The sequence below is a fragment of the Pseudorasbora parva genome, chromosome 12, assembly GCF_024679245.1.
Source record: "Pseudorasbora parva isolate DD20220531a chromosome 12, ASM2467924v1, whole genome shotgun sequence".
NCBI lineage: Eukaryota > Metazoa > Chordata > Actinopteri > Cypriniformes > Gobionidae > Pseudorasbora > Pseudorasbora parva.
In genome coordinates, this window is record NC_090183.1 from 43,377,789 (window position 1) to 43,394,829 (window position 17,041).

General features: G+C 38.6%; 1 protein-coding gene across 2 annotated transcripts in view; it reads left to right on the forward strand.

The window, feature by feature from the left end:
* The window catches only part of angpt4 (angiopoietin 4), an 89,642-nt gene that overhangs the window by 9,300 nt on the left and 63,301 nt on the right, over positions 1–17,041 (forward strand). For both annotated transcript variants that reach the window (XM_067460421.1, XM_067460420.1), the window contains exon 4: positions 9,752–10,084. In XM_067460421.1, the coding sequence (XP_067316522.1) occupies positions 9,779–10,084 (306 nt within the window). In that variant the 5' untranslated portion in view covers positions 9,752–9,778. The remainder of the gene's footprint in view (positions 1–9,751; positions 10,085–17,041) is intronic.

Here is a 17,041-nt window from a genome sequence, read left to right on the forward strand (position 1 = left end):
AAATATAATAAAACTAAAGACTTTTCGGAGATATGAAGGATGCAATACTACTCTATAGGTACTCAAGATTGACATGAGATTGACTGAAACTGAGTGTTTCCCCCCCCCCCTTAAGCTTTTAAGTGTTTTAAAATTATTATTTCAAGAATTATTTCTTGCTTTTACTTGACCTAAAAACTCCAAAGTGTCCTCTTTTAAAAGAAACCATGGAATTTCAATCATTTTAGTATGTCATTTGCAGTGTATGCTCAAAATGACAGGTTTAGAGCTAGCCAAAATTGTATTAGTTTGTATTTTGTTTAATTCATGTGGAAAGGCTTTTTCTCGATTTGTTAGTTGTTGTTTATCATCATCCTTTACTCATAGTTATGTTACCGTTTGTCACTATTCATTTTATATTATAGTAAATTGCAGTTCAAATGGAAGATAAGCATTTTCCCCCTAAAATCTCACCTTGGTCAGCCCTTCATAGCAAGTATGAATCATCTATTTATTATTGAATGTAATTCTAGCACCTTAATACGATCTCTTTTTTTTCCGCCTGCTCAGCAAAATATACTTTTCTGTTCAGCCTAATGGAAGGTTTTATGAGGTCTTTAATGCATTTCAATGGCCAATCATAAACGCTACTGAATCATCGCAGGGGATGTGAATTAATCATCCTTATCATCACAGTCAGACAGCCCAAACTGAGAGGCTGTCATACTGTTCTGATGGTTTTATTTTTGTAAGGCTTCAAGAGTGAGTGTGTGTGTATTTGTGCAGGTGGAGAACATTACTGAGAGAGTGAGGCACGTTTTGACCTAATCTTAGTAAATGAGAGAGAACAAGAGCAAAAAAGATTGGCAAAAAATGTATAATTGTGGTTTATACATTAGTATTGCTTTCAGTTAAATCAGTATAAATCTTCACACATGTTCGATGTCTCAAAGATTGATTTTTTATATAGGAGAAACAGCCAGTATGTAAGCAAATATCTACTTAATGAGTTTTAAAACTTCACCATTTATCACCTTTGGAGTACAACAACAAAATTTGTGTGTCTGACACATGGTGGCAATTGAGGAGTTTTAACCGTATTTGTGAGGTAATTCCTTTGAAACCAGTATCGCTTCAACAAACCTTGCATATGCTTGCATGACCTAAATGTCATATGTGCTTCAAAATCACTGTTGTATTTCAACAAAGCATGCTTTGATTCACCAGAGGCTGAAAGAGTTAAATTAACCTTTAGGATCATTAACTATTATCATCATCTGTACTATAAACAATGTCGTAACTTGGAGCCATAAACGCATGCATGATAAATCAGCGGTTTACTGATAAATTATGCAGCCAATTGCTAGCTGGAAGCTAGCGGTCCCTTTAGGCATGATAAGAGCTTTCATTATGAGTACGAGCAGTGTCAGACGTCAGACCCCCAAAAAACATAACATTACATTTCCCCCAACAATTACCTTGAGTGGGAGTAGTTTTGGTCATGCTTTAAAGTTTGCCTTGTGCGACGGACTAGCAAGGTTATGTGTGCCATTCAGAAATGAAATTAGAATTCATTTATATAGTAATGATTATTATTTTATTTTCACGCTCTTGCTCTCGCTCTAGTCTAGTGGATGTATGTGTGTTTGTGTGTGTGTCTGTGTGTGTGTGTGTGTGTGTGTGTGTGTGTGTGTGTGTGTGTGTGTGTGTGTTTGTGTGTGAGCCTGTTTATGTGGTTTATGAGGACACAAATTTGTATAACTACATGGGTATTACACTGGTATTACACTATAAATGTGGTTTATGAGGACATATCAAATGTCCTCATAATTCAAATGGCCTTAAAAACACACTAAATGATGTTTTTTTGAGAAAGTAAAAATGCAGAATGTTTCTTGTGATGGGTAGGTTTAGGGGCTGTGTAAGGGGATAGAAAATACGGTTTGTACGGTATAAAAACCATTACGCCTATGGAGAGTCCCTGTAAACCACATAGACCAACATGTGTCTGTGTGTGTGTGTGTGTGTGTGTGTGTGTGTGTGTGTGTGTGTGTGTGTGTGTGTGTGTGTGTGTGTGTATGTGTGTGTGTGTGTGTGTGTGTGTGTGTGTGTGTGTGTGTGTGTGTGTGTGTGTGTGTGTGTGTGTGTGTGTGTGTGTGTGTGTGTGTGTGTGTGTGTGTGTGTGTGTGTGTGTGTGTGCGTGCGTGCGCTCACTCATCTGGGAGAAGTGCCCAGTCTATTCTCTGCTATATGCGGAAAGGTCCAGATTTTGAGATAGAAGTGATATTTGGACAGAAATCTATTCATTTGTTACAGGAGAATTCATCAAAAGAATTAAATGGAATATGTTTGTCACCTGGTGGCAAATTTTGGTATTACGCCAAAACAAAATCTCATGGGAACTTCAATTTATGTCATATCAATTTCAAATTTGGAACACAACTTGGTTGGATATGTGGCTTTGAGTTTATAGTAATTTTATAGTAAAATTTCTTTGTAAAATATATATTTTAACAAAATATTTAGTACAGTACATTTGATTTATAGTAAATGTAAACTTCCATAATGTTTTAATACTTTAATTTCACTTTCCTTTCAATAATCTGCTGAGTGTCTTCTTTAAAACAAGTCTTTATTTTTGTAATTCATTTTTGAATTACAACCATTTAAGTTTGGATAAGTGCATTTTTACGTCTATTCTTTAAAAGTGGCGTGACCGTTAAGGGGTTAAAAGTCAGTTTAAGCGTCTTCCTGCTTGCTCTCTTGGATTGTTAAAGGTCCCGTTCTTCGCGTGTTTTTGAAGCTTTGATTATGTTTACAGTGTGCAATATAACATGAGTGCATGTTTCGCGTGTAAAAAAACACAGTATTTTTCACACAATTTACTTATCTGTACAGCGCTGTTTCCTCTGTCCTAAAAACGGCCTGATGATTTCCTTGTTCTATGAAGTCCCTCCTTCAAAAATACGTAACGAGTTCTGATTAGGCCAGCGCTTCCCGCGCTGTGATTGGACAGCAGCTTAGCGCACGTTGCCTGGAAAGGTCCCGCCTCTTATCGTAACGGGTAGATACGCGCACTCAATGTTATTGCAAAAATGTCTATATTGCCTTATCAATTTGAGCCGGAATCAGACCCGGAGAATATCGAAGAGGATCGATTACAACCTGCTCAGGAAAGACTTTTGCTGGATGTTTCAGAATGGTCAGCTGTCTATTCAGGAGTTTAAACTGATCATTACAAACACCAACAATCGATGGTGTCTGAATGAATTACTACACTTTTATATGCTAAGTTTTTCGGATTAGTTTCAATTACCATCTAACGTTAGTTAACAAAGCTAAACAGCGTTGCACTTTGTGTCATGAGTTACATAAACTGTTAAACGGACCGACTTAAATAATAAAATACACTTACCGGTTGTGGTCCATATAAACAACGCCTTCTCCAGACAAAGAGGGAACTGCGTTGTCTTTTAAGAATAATCTTTCTGCGCATCCGGCATTACACTGATTGAGATTGAGGAAACAGTCCTCAGCAAAAAGTGCTGCACATAGTTTTAAATTGTGATTATAATTTTCCGGAACCGAGTTAACCATAAACTGTAGCCATTGATCTCTACGTACAGCGTCCGTGGGAAGGCCAAGCAAAGGTGATTTGACTCCGGGATGAAAATAACAGCGTTTCAATGGCATGGCGACAAACACACTCTACAAAATCAACGCTAACTATTCTCGACCTGCGAGAGCAAAAGGACCACGCCCCCGAATTTGCGTGTTCTTGTGGGCGGAGGGTTCGTCAACAAAGGTTTTAGTTGCGTCATTAAAGGAGGAAGTGCAGGGGTGTAGTCCAAACCGGCCGTTCGCTGTAGGCTTTGAAAGGGAACTTCTGTTAAATAAAATATCTCGCTTGGCATCGAACTTTGAGCTTTATGATTTTACAGGTATTATTTATGCTCTAACAGCAACATTACACACTAACTAAAGTTTGAAAGATGGAATCGCAAAAAGAATGTGTAATACGTTGCATATGTCTTTAAATCAATATTTTTTATTTAATTTATTAAATTAAATAAATGAAATGAAATGGCAATTTAGAATACAAATCAATTAGATGTCAATTGACATAGAAAAAAATCAATATAATTCGTATAACCGCAGTACATGGGCCTAGTTTTTAATCATACATTTCCACAAACAAACACATAATTTGGGGATTTTATTAATCATTAAATGTGCTCAATAATCAATATCTTTTAAAAGAAACTTTATGTTAAAATAGCATGATGGCTTACATCACCATCCAAACAATGCAGGGCAAGAGGTCCTTTAATGAGCAGAGCCGCCAGCCAATCACAGGGCTCAGTCATTGTCTGACAAATTGCTTTTGAGACATTTCATTACAATCTTGACCTGTACATCAACCCTTTTAATTGACTTGATGAATATATTTTTCCGGGTGTGACTCACCATATTAGGTTTATTTCTACAAAATCAGGTTTCTTTGATTAATTTACGCCTTATATAACCGCTCTGCACAATCGCAAACCATTTACACAATTAATGCAATTAAACCCTACGGTTTGAGGGATGACAGGGGCTCCGTAAAAGGACAACACTGGAACTGTCTACTCTAGAAAGATGACCTTGAGTGAATTTTCAGGGCAGATGATTTCTGACAGGGAGCTGTTTTTCTCTGCCCTGGTCATTTCTGGTCTGAATTAGGCACTTTCTGTTGTTGTTAAACAGAAATTCTACATTAGGTAACTAAATCCAGCCTAGCCCTGGCAAACCCAGCGGCCCTGACCGAATCAGGCCGCCAGCCAAAGCAATGCTCACAGACACGGCTGTTGTATTTGTATAATGTGACGTTTCCTGATTGAAGGGTAAGTGGGTTGCATGAACTTTTGTTCAACATCAAGATTTGAGGTTAAAGTCATTTGAATGTGTGAGGGAAAGATATCATTAGCATGATTTGTAATCAGGTTGTTCTCAGATACAGTTTGTGTGCTGAATAACTAGTGAGATAATCAACAGGATACTGAACTTAAAGGGTTAGGTCACCCAAAAATGAAAATGTGATGTTTATTTGCTTACCCCTAGTACATCCAACATGCAGGTGTGTTTGTTTCTTCAGTAGAACACAAATGAAGATTTTTAACTCCAACCGTTGCTGTGTGCCAGTCATATAATCATGTGAATGGGTAACAATTCTATGAGAGCAAAACATACAAACAAAAAAAACATGCTTAGGCAACGTGCACAAAAACCCTGCTGCTCCTGATGACACATTGATGTCTTAAAGGTGCACTATGTAGTATTTTTGCAGTAAAATATCCAAAAACCACTAGGCCAGTGTTATATATTTTGTTCAGTTGAGTACTTACAATATCCCAAATGTTTCCATCTATTTGTAAATTGTGAGAAAATTGCTATTTTAACTCAGGACCGGGACGTGTCAGCGTAGCGTTTGAGCGAGTCGCCTGTATCTGCGTTACCCTCGGTTTTATTCTGCAGAAGCGCTTTACTCTTAGCAGTGTGAACATGTCACAGCAGCGCCGAGCGAACACACAGAGTAACGTCATAACATAATTTTAAACACACTTAAATGTCTCTAATATGATAAACAGAGCTGCTTTACCTTATAATCGTGACCGGAAAAAGCAGAAGTGAGCGCCCCCGGCGACTGTGTCCTGTCCCGTCATAATAAAAGTCCCGGTACACGTGAGCCGTGTGTTTGTATAACAATCACTCCAGCGGCCGTGTTCAGCTCCACAACACTCGGTCCTGCTCCGTTAATAACCGCATGCATGAATGTGATTTCTGCCCGGGTCCTATTTTCCACCGGCTGTGAGGTGAAGACCACAAGTCCCAAGATACTGCGCTCACACTTGGCGTCATCAAACTACGCCTTTGTTTAGAATAGGCGCCCTCCAATGGATGGAAAGTTGCATAGTGCACCTTTAAGACAGGAACCGATCGTTTCTTAGAGAAACCAAAGAGTATTTATGTTTTTTTTTTTTATACCTCATATCCTGACGAGTCTCATCAAGTTTTCCCATCGCCTATTACTTCAGTCTGACGAGGTCAAAACCTTTTATTAGAATACTCCATAAAACTGAAGTTCAGACAGAACCACTTTGACAAATTACTATCAGTTATTAAAACACAAGTTATCTTTGGCGGTATGGTTCCTCTATGAGGATTCTTGCTCCATAATTAAAGGGGTGATGAATTGAGAAATCAACTTTCCCTTGAGCTTTTGATATATAAAAGGTCATGGTAATATAAGATTATCCTGTAAGTTTCAAAGCTGTAAACTTCCTTTTTAGTCAAAGAAAAGCTTTTATAGACACCAGGCCCAGAAAACGATTGTGGGCTTCATCCTTACGTCATCACGCGACGAAACACGCCTCAACAGTACATCTAATTCAGTAGCCCCGCCCACCGACTCATGGAGCTGATCGGATTACTAGCCAGCAGCAATAAACATGTGGAAGAAGATAGCAAGATATTGAGGAAGAACACAGTCGCTGCATAAGCTTCCTTTGGATCCTAATATTAGGAATGTGTGATACTTGGTGCAACAAACTTATGTGAGTAAAATTAGCCTTATATGTGGGCTAATAATAGTCCCGGGGCTATGTGGTTTCTGGATGGGCTACCAAAACGTACGCCAGTCGGCAGAAATTCTTTCTTGATCTGGGCGCGCGTGTGTATGTGTGTGTGTGTGTGTGTGTGCGTGTGTTCATGCTTATATCGACCGATCGTGCGGGCCATGTAATACAGAAAAAATATTCCAAACAATCGAGGGTGGATGAGAAATATATCATTGTGTTTGTTTGACAAAGACGTTTATGAGCACTGTGGTCGAGAGAGTCTTTGCAGTTGCCGCTTTCAAAATAATCTCTCCCTCATGTAAAATGAACTGACACTGATATGACAGTGGAGCTGAAGCTCATTAAATATGCAAATCCTCTCCAATCCTGGGCATTTACTTCCAAGTCTCTAGTGCGGCGTGCCCATCAAAACCCAGCGTTCAGGAGAGAGTCTCAAAACCAGTGTAGAAAATAGCCTATTATTTATTAGTTATGATGTTTTTGAATGTAAAAACCACACGTCATTAGTTGACCTACAGTATAAAAAAAGAAAAAAGCCATTTCATGACACCTTTACTAGAACATACAAGAGCTTTAGCATTAAGCCCCCATGGAACCATCAGCTTGAGTGATATATAGATGATTTAAGACACTTTAGTAATGTCTTTAAAGCGAAATGTGTGTAATATAGATGTGCAGTGGATCCCACAACACTGTAGTTTGCCTTGGCTATGAGGATGAGTGTCTCTCGGCAGTGAGGTCCAACAGCTAAGACTTGAAAGCTGACCGCAGCACTCTGCCTACGTGGCTGACTGAACTAACGCTGCGCTTGATTTTGGCATAATTCTGTGTGTTATTGTTCATTCAAGCACCCTGTGTGTGTGTGTGTGTGCGTGTGATTGTCATAGTCAGGACAAAAATAGCTTTCTGGCATGTTTCCTGAGAATAACCTACAACCTTTTCCCATCATTTTCACCTAAATATTCCTGGAGTGTAACAAACCACACCATTTAGTCTCTCAATTAAGTATGATCTCATGTAAAAAAGCATGCATAAAATTATAAAACTATCTAGAAAATGCTATCCATAATAGGTTTATATGCAAATATTATGTCACTCTACATGTCAACGGCCCAATGCGGTTATTACACATAACATTCATAGGACATTCAACTGTAGTCAATCCATGGCAATTACAAAAGGTCAGGATTAAGCTGGAAATGGCTCAAAAACCCTGATCCGTACATAAAAGAGCCGTGTCAATCTTGCCAAGCACCTCACATAAAACGGAGCTGAAGGCTCAATAAAACACAGCTATCCTTGAGTGGAGGAGAGCTATGCGCAATGTGTGAAAACAAACATCAGATCAACCCGGCTGTGGTATTCCCAAAGGAAAGGTGAATAGCTACGTGTAAAGTTTCACCTTCAGAAAAGAGCCCTTAAGTTTCAGTAATTGTGAGGAGCGTTCTGGCATTGGCCCTCTCTCTCGTGTGTTTCCCATGAGAATGATTTCAGTCGGGGCAAAGAGTCGCTCGGTTTGACCTCTATCCCCAAGAGCACAGCCTCACCACAAACTGAACCAAAATAAGAATTATGTAAAAATAAACAAGTGGGTAAGGGGCATAGTGCATTAAAAAGTCTCATGAAAACTAACATCAATCTGCAGACTGAAAAAAAGCTCGCAAAACATTTCTATGTAATCAAAAAATGAAGTTGTGCTTGTACAACCACTTAAAATGACAAATTGCCATTTCTGCTTCAGAATCCCATCTTAAAATATTTCATATATATAATATGTTATTCTGAATGGCTGCAGGTCTGGGGCAAACTGTGAACCTTTTTAACCGTGTGCATCACTCATCTTCAGAATCCAAGAACGGGATTAATCTAATTTAATCTCCCTTTATCTATCTATCTATCTATCTATCTATCTATCTATCTATCTATCTATCTGTCTGTCTGTCTGTCTGTCTGTCTGTCTGTCTGTCTGTCTGTCCGTCCGTCCGTCCGTCCGTCCGTCCGTCCGTCCGTCCGTCCGTCCGTCCGTCCGTCCGTCCGTCCGTCCGTCCGTCCGTCCGTCCGTCCATCCATCCATCTGTCTTTTGTTCATCTATCTATCTATCTATCTATCTATCTATCTATCTATCTATCTATCTATCTATCTGTCTGTTTGTCTGTCTGTCTGTCTGTCTGTCCGTCCGTCCGTCCGTCCGTCCGTCCGTCCGTCCGTCCGTCCGTCCGTCCGTCCGTCCGTCCGTCCGTCCGTCCGTCCGTCCGTCCTTCCTTCCTTCCTTCCTTCCTTCCTTCCTTCCTTCCTTCCTTCCTTCCTTCCTTCCTTCCTTCCTTCCTTCCTTCCTTCCTTCCTTCCTTCCTTCCTTCCTTCCTTCCTTCCATCCAAACTTTTTTTTAAACATTCAAACAAGCCAACATTCACAGTTCTTAGAAATTCACTTCTTTTTAATTCTACTGCAATTCTGCATCTATTTTCCTACCTCAGTTTAAATTCCAGAATTCAATTAGAATTCCAAAGGCATTCTAAATCCATTTTGAATGGTGCACAACTAGTCCACTAAATACTACTTTAGAAAGAATTTAGTTGTTGTTAATGAGCAAAATCTGACCCATAATCAATTTCAGAACAGGGAGAATAAACTCTCTATATCCTTCAGGCCGCGGGGGTGAGAAAATGCTGCGGAGGAGACGAGAGACAGAACGTGTGTTAATAGACCTCCCTCAGCCTCCCCCCGCTCCTCCACACACTCCCTCGCTCCCAGATAAGAGGACAGAACTCTCTCACTCCGGTCATTTCACACACCGCTGGGATAGGGATAGGAAGGAAAGTTCTCCTCTTTTGTTTACTTTCCTCTCGTGTTAAGAGTCTACAGATTGGGGGACTCATTTAGACGGGCTGTCTCCGTTTCTCCTTGAATTCTTTCATTGCCTTCTTATCTGTCTGTGAGAGTCTGTTGTAGTTACTCAAGGGTCCAGTGCCTGTGCCTTTGCCCAGCTCTTCAGGGGAACCTCGTGGAAATCAGGAACTTCTCCAGCATCAAAGGTCCTGCAGCAAAGAACACAGTCCAACTGTGAAGGAAACAGCCTCTTCATCTCCATCCAACCATGATTTCTTTCATCAAAAGAGCGTGAACTACTGAGTTGGCGCTTTCTTTTGACCGCAGGTGGCTTTCCCTTTTGCTATCGCTGCCATGAGGCTTGCCAGATGCGGCTGGCATTTGGCACTGATGCTGGCATCCTTTGGCCTGGTGAGTTCTGGAAACGGGAACGGTCAGGGAAGACGCGGAGGAGGCGAAAGGCGGAGAAAGCTTCACCGCATGCAGCATGGCCAATGCAGCTACACCTTCATCCTTCCGGAGATGGAGAGCTGTCAAGGTGGAGCGGACCAAACAGGCGTGGTTCAGCGGGACTCCCCTCCGGCGGACAGCGAATGGTCCACTCAGAAGCTGCAGCATCTGGAAACGGCCATGGAAAACAACACGCAGTGGCTGCAGAAGGTGAGAATGACTTCATAATGAGACGCAGGTGACTGGCGTCATTGCCTTAACTTCCTCAAACCTGGCAGTATTTCAGTCGCGGTGCAATGCTGCCTTCAAGCCATGTTGGGAATGATTGTATTTACGAGTTGCACACATTTTTTAAAGCCTCAAGCCTGAAGCATGCTTACAAAATCACGGCAGAAGCAGTTTTTCTCAGTTGCTTTGGTACATTTCTCGCATTACTATTTACATTTTCTCAACAGTTAATGCAGTTCTCAAAACAATTAGTACAAACTGCAAAACCTAGTTGATAACTTGCAAAAGCGTCTCACTTGCTCAAAATGGATAGCTCATTCCTCCAAAGCAAGTATTCATGTCAATGAAAGTGTCAGTGTCATGAAGATGAAAAGTCCTGACACCATTGTTTATGAACAAGATCAGATGGCTTTGTCATGTTTTCGATGTTTCAAACGTTTACTCTGTAAATGTTTTCCAAAAACATTTGCAATTTGTTGGAAGGAGTGAGAAACTGCTACTATGATGTGCACACATGACTAAATGTTGTGGAGGTTGAACTAACTGTTGTGCAAATGTAAATAGTGATGTGAGAAATGCACAAAAGCGACTGAGAAAAACTGTACGTTGAAATTGTTATTGTTGACGGTGCAATTTAGTTTAGTGCTTTCTGATGATGAAGAATAGTGGAAAAGCTTGATGATGCAACAGGCTTGTGAAACAAAACCACACTTCCCAATCCCATCATTCTTTGTAGTAGCATTTGAACTCGAACATATATAATAAAACAATACATCAATTTCTCACCTAATCCACATCCGTTGGTGCACTAGTGCCAAAAAAGCTTCCTTTCTTTGAAAAAAAGGCAAAAACAAATGAAGCTGACCAATATTAAAAATCTTTTCAGACCTTTAAACTTCCCAGGAGAACGTGAAAGCTGGCTAAAACTGCACTATGCATTGCGATCTGACAAGGAAAATTCAATGCATTAGAATGAAATGATTGATTATAATTACTATAACAATATCCAATGAATTCTGCATTCATTTCTTATCCAAACAACAACTACGCCTATAATTTGTGTAAAAGCAAAAGTTAAATGTCTAATTAAAGTTGTCTGAAAAGTACAGTACTTTTTCATGTCTTCAGCACAATAAAATAATAACCAAGTTGCAGATTTCATGATGCATTGCATCATTTAATAAATTATCATAATCAAGTCAGAGCAAGCATTTACACCCCTTCTTCATATGTATAAACCTGTAGCCCATTTGTATTCAGATGGGTGAACTGTTAGGGTGCAGACGCTGGCCAAATGGCCAGATGTAGATGTTGGCTGAGTTAGTCTGAGAAGCTGAGCGATGCAAATACATTTATCAAAATAGAACGGAAAGAAAGATCTGGTTGAATACTCAATACTGCATCGTTTCCAAAAGCACAACCTGTTGAAAGCGACTCGGTCATTTGACGGATTCCAAGACCTCCATTGCTTTTGGAACTGTCATGTGTGATTTCCATTAACAGAACTCTATTTGCAATTTCAGCTAAGTGCATTGACTAAGCACCATTTCAAACATCAAAGTGAGCTTGCAAGAACTTTCACATCTGAATAAATAGATGAAACACTCGTTTCACTAATAATAGAGAAGTGGCAATTAAACAGGAGCCAGATGACAAAACCAGAGAAGCATTTGATCTGCATAAGTGACTGCAGAATGATGTATTACTCCATTCAAATGTGAAGAATGCAAGTCTTGATTGGCACTTCAAGGGAACTTTGCTCGGTGACATTAATTGAGCTAATGAATAGATGAAGTGCTGCAATGTAGAGTGAAAGTTTGCCGTGTGTGTGTGCATGTTTTGCATCTGTGTCTATGTGTTCAGTGCACCACCCAAGTTGACAATCAATACGGCTCAAAGGGAGACAGCTTTGCACCTCTACAGGAAAGAGACGCGACCCTTGACTCTGTTTAAGAAGAGGTCAGATTGCGATAAGACTCATTTAATTATAAACACTTGCTGCTCTCATTGCATTCGTGCCTTTATGAATTAAATTGGTGGTAAATAATAAGGAGCATGAAATGCTTAAAAACAGGCCTATATAATCAACGCAATAAAGCTCTTATTTAATTCTCTCAAGATGCGAGTATAAAAATGATAGCCAAGTTATGCATTTACACCCAGGGAGGTCTAAAAGTCAGTGACCACATTACTGTATGCAGAACAATTTAGGATTTTGAAAAAAATACATTTTTCATTGATGATGTAGGCCTAATATGTAATGGACAAATTTATTAAATCAGAAATTCGCAAAAAAGAAGAGTTTTGACCCTACTGTAACTTAACTTAAACTTAAATTTGATTATAAAAATGTACATTCATGTAAATATAAATATTTGGTAACACTTTATTTTAGGATTCAATTATTGCTATTAACTAGTTGCTTATTAGTATGCATATTACTAGTATATTGGCTGTTTATTAGTACTTATAAAGCACATATTAATGCCTTATTCTGCATGATCATATTCTACATCCCTTAATTCTAGCCAGTACCTAAACTTAAACGCTACAAAAACAACTTTACTAACTGATGGGCGTCAACTGGGTATGGCAGGGTGTGGCGGCTGCCTGGTCAGGTGGTATATTTTTAATGTAGGATTAACAGATTTATATTACCACATGTAACATAATTTGTAATTGTTTAATGAAAGAGAAAGGCGAGTAAATTAAATCGATCTGGTTGTATTCATGACGTGAGTTTAATAGTGCTGCAAATGTGTCTGCAATGTGATTTTGCAGCGTTGAGTATTGTAGACATTCACAAGCATTTCTGCTGTAAATATTGACCAATCAGAGATGTTGAAGTTACCGGTAAAGGGAAAATATGATCAGTATCGCTCAAAATGCTGAATGAGTTTGTTGAGCGAAATGTTAACAAGTTCGACTAATGCACAAATCTTCTCATTAAGAACAACAAAGCTAGCCTGACAAACCAGACCCACATCAAGATGTTTGGTCTGGAAACTCACCAAAGACAGCTCAGTCCGAGGGGCGGATAAACGGTTGTCTTTCAAACTCCCTCTGTACGCGATAGGATAGCGCTACACCAACCAGAGCAACGAAGATTGCTTACGAAGACAGATTAAACTTTCGCTATATCCGGTCGGCAAAATTTTGAACACATTTTCCCTTTTTAAGAATGATTTCAGTGCCGTTCTTTGTTCTTTTCTCAAAGGAAAGCTTTACTCCAAAACCGATTTGAAATACTGCCGTTTGCCAGCTTCTTTGTTTACAAGAAGCACACAAATCTGCACGCAAGATTTCTAGGCTACAACAAAGTGAGACATGATACATTTAAAAATAATAGATTAATTGTTTCAAATGGGAATTTCCAAACTCAATGAGTTTGCACTGAACTGACTGACAGCTTCAGTAATTATACAGTAAGCACCATCGACTTTATGTAATTCATCCGCAATTTAAAGAAAAGTTGTTTTAATGGGACTCTGTTGCTTTTCCCCACATACTTATGTGCTAAAATGCACAAATATTGATTTTAGATGCTACAATAGTGTTGATAATATATAAAAATAAATTTGCCAATAAGTGCTCCTCTGATGCCATCTACTGCTTATAGTGGTCGTTTCAATTTTAAAATAAACGTTTTTGTTCTTCACTAGTGTTTGTTTTCCTACATCGTGAAACGTACTATCAAAACATGTGATTTATCTTTGGACGAACCCCACACACACACACACACACACGTCTGGTTCACTATCTTTGTGGGGACTCTCCATAGGCGTAATGGTTTTTATACCGTATAAACCGTATTTTCTATCCCCCTACACTGCCCCTACACTGCCCCTGCCCCTGCCCCTAAACCTACCCATCAGAGGAAACATTCTGCATTTTCACTTTCTCAAAAAAAGCTCATCCTGTATGATTTATAAGCCTTTTGAAAAGTGGGGACCGCTGGCTGGTCTTCACAATGTAGGTGATCTCAGGTTTTACTATCCTTATGGGGACATTTGGTCCCCACAATGTAAAATAAACAAGGACACACACACACACACACACACACACACACACACACACACACACACACACACACACACACACACACACACACACACACTATAAGATATGACATCATCATCTGCCATAAAAAGCCAGTCTGCTATACCTTGGCTTTTGATAAATTGACACCAATGTACTAACTATTAATAAGCAGTAAATTAGGAGTTTATTGAGGCACAAGTTGTAGTTAGTAGTGAATGTCTGTTCCCCATACTAAAGTTTTACAGAATATTCAAAACTCTTTGTAAACCATCTTATTTAAATGGGTCACTCAATGTGCTGACTTAAACGTTAGGTATTCTGCAAGCTTATTAAAACCCTTTGAGGGCCTGGTACATGTGTTGCTTTGCCTGTATAATTGGGCAAAATGTTTATGGAGGAGGAGTGTTTAGTTTACAGGCAAATGACTGAAACTAAACGGATATGCTCTCTTAGATTGCTCCTGCTGCTCACCCCTTACCTGATAACTGCATTCACAAGCAATGGGAGGCATGCCATGTATTTGACTCCCATTAACAGGAAGGAGAAGGGGAGGGGGCGGTGTATAGACTATAGTAGTATATGGAAAGCATGAGGAGCCATTTGAAGTCTTTGCTTATTTTTTGTGTAATGGCTGTGGACCAAAGATCTCCCTGGAAAAGAGTTCTTCAAAGGCCAAGGGATTAGCGATAGTACGTCCCATTTAGAGCAGCTTGAGATATGGCAAAGCCCCAGACCCCTTTGAGTGGGAGCCTCACTGGATGCAGAATAACAAGAAAAGAACCGTCTCAACTTCAATTCACAACTTGTTGGCTTGATGCTTTAATTGGTATAGAAAAAGAAATGTTGGAGCTGGGTGAAAGAAGAAATTGTTAATGTGAAGCTGGCAAAAACATCTTCATGTAACAACGTTTCAGCCATTTATAAAATCATATGCACTTGTTTATTCTTTATATAATTTTGTGAATTAGTGGTGGAGATTTTGCTGTGACTTTTTTTGCATGTTACATTATTATACCAGTAAAAAATATAGGCAAAAATGCACGATTTAGCAATTTGAAGGAATGAATTAGTAAATTGTTATTCACTGTTAACTTTTTTTCTTGCATGCCATCTGTGGGCTTCGTACGAAACTGATTTCAGACAGACTTCTCAGGCTGTGTAATGGTTTAAAGGGGTCCTATAATGCCCCTTTTTACAAGATGTAAAATAAGTCTCTGAAGTCCCCAGAGTGTGTATGTGAAGTTTTAGCTCAAAATACCCCTCAGATCATTTTTATAGCATGTTAAATTTGTCACTTTTTGAGGATGAGCAAAAACGCTATGGCAGCCCATTTTTGTGTGTCCCTTTAAATGCAAATGATCTTCTGCTCCCAGCCCCCTTTCTAGAAGAGGGCGGAGCTACAAGAGCTTGTGTTAGCAGCTGCAATTACCTCACGTTGGCACACACTGAAAATGGCAGAAACTGTTCAGCCTTTAATGTTTGGAGTCGGACGATGGAGAAACTCAAGAAGAAGTGACAACATGTAGAATGAGACAGGGCGTGTGGAGTTACTATCTTCAAGTCATTGATTAACATATTCTGTCATGATAATGTGTGGGAACTGTTGTAAGAGGGAAAAGACGGATGCGACAGCTTGAGCAGACTCAAATGTGCTACAACAACTCTTCCTCTTCTCAATATGGCCTCACACCCTTTGTTGTGTGTTCCTGTGGGGCGGGTTTATGTACATTTTAGGGTTAGTAATGTCACTAACTCTTGAATAAGCTTGTAGTCCCTTTCAGCCGTTTGCTGTAGTCCTTAAAAAGTGATTTTTGTAAAAAAAAGAGCTCCTTTTGCTTTGAACTTTGAGCGTTGTAACTGTGCAGATCTTGTTTATGCACTGTAAAAAAATATTTAGAAAAAAAGTTACCTGGTTGCCTTAACATTTAGAGTTCATTGAAATAAAAAATTTGAGTTAATACAATGAACATTTTTTGAGATTCGACAACCTTTATTAACATTTTGTAAGCATATTGGGTAATTGTATTTTTTATTTCTGATGACATGCCAAATAGGGCTATTTTCATGATTTATCAATTTTTTTTGTGGTTCAGATACAATAATATTTTAAGTTTCTATTTATTAAACAAATTTCCTTTATTGTATCAACTCAAATTTTTTTAGTGTTTTTTAAGGCAACCAGGTTACTTACTTTTTTAAGTTAAACCAACAAAAACCAACAATTTTTTTTACAGTGTGCTCAAACAATTAAAAAAGTGAAATCATTCTTAACCACCCCTTTAATTATCTATTCTGAAGAAAAATAAAGCAGCTTTGGTGATAACTAAGCAAATATTTAATTACTACAAAAGCAATTTCTCAAAAGTGGAAAACGTTACTTCGGCATGGATGCATTAAATTGATTAAAAGTTACACAGATAACATTTATAATTTATATTTATGTCAAATAAATGCTGTTTTGTTCATCAAAAATATGTTGAAAAATATGAAATATATATATGAAAAAATATGTTTTATGGTTTTACACAAAAATATTTTTAGCACAACTATTTTCAACATAATTATAAGCTAATAATAAGAAATTTTGGAAATCAGCATACTAGAATGATTTCTGAAGGATCATGTGACACTGAAGACTGGAGTAATGATTTGAGGAATAAGTTATATATTTTAAAATACTTTTTTTAATATATATTTTACAATAGTACAGATTTTACTGTTACTTTTGAACACTAGTATATTTAAAATGTTTTGATCTTCAATAAGCTGCATGATTTGAGGTATGATTCATGTCTGTAGAGCAAATTGTGCAAGACAAGTACACACCAAAGTTTAATACTTATCGTCAGGGGTTTGTTCAAATCCCTAACCCTAAGTTTGAGAAATAATAATTATGAT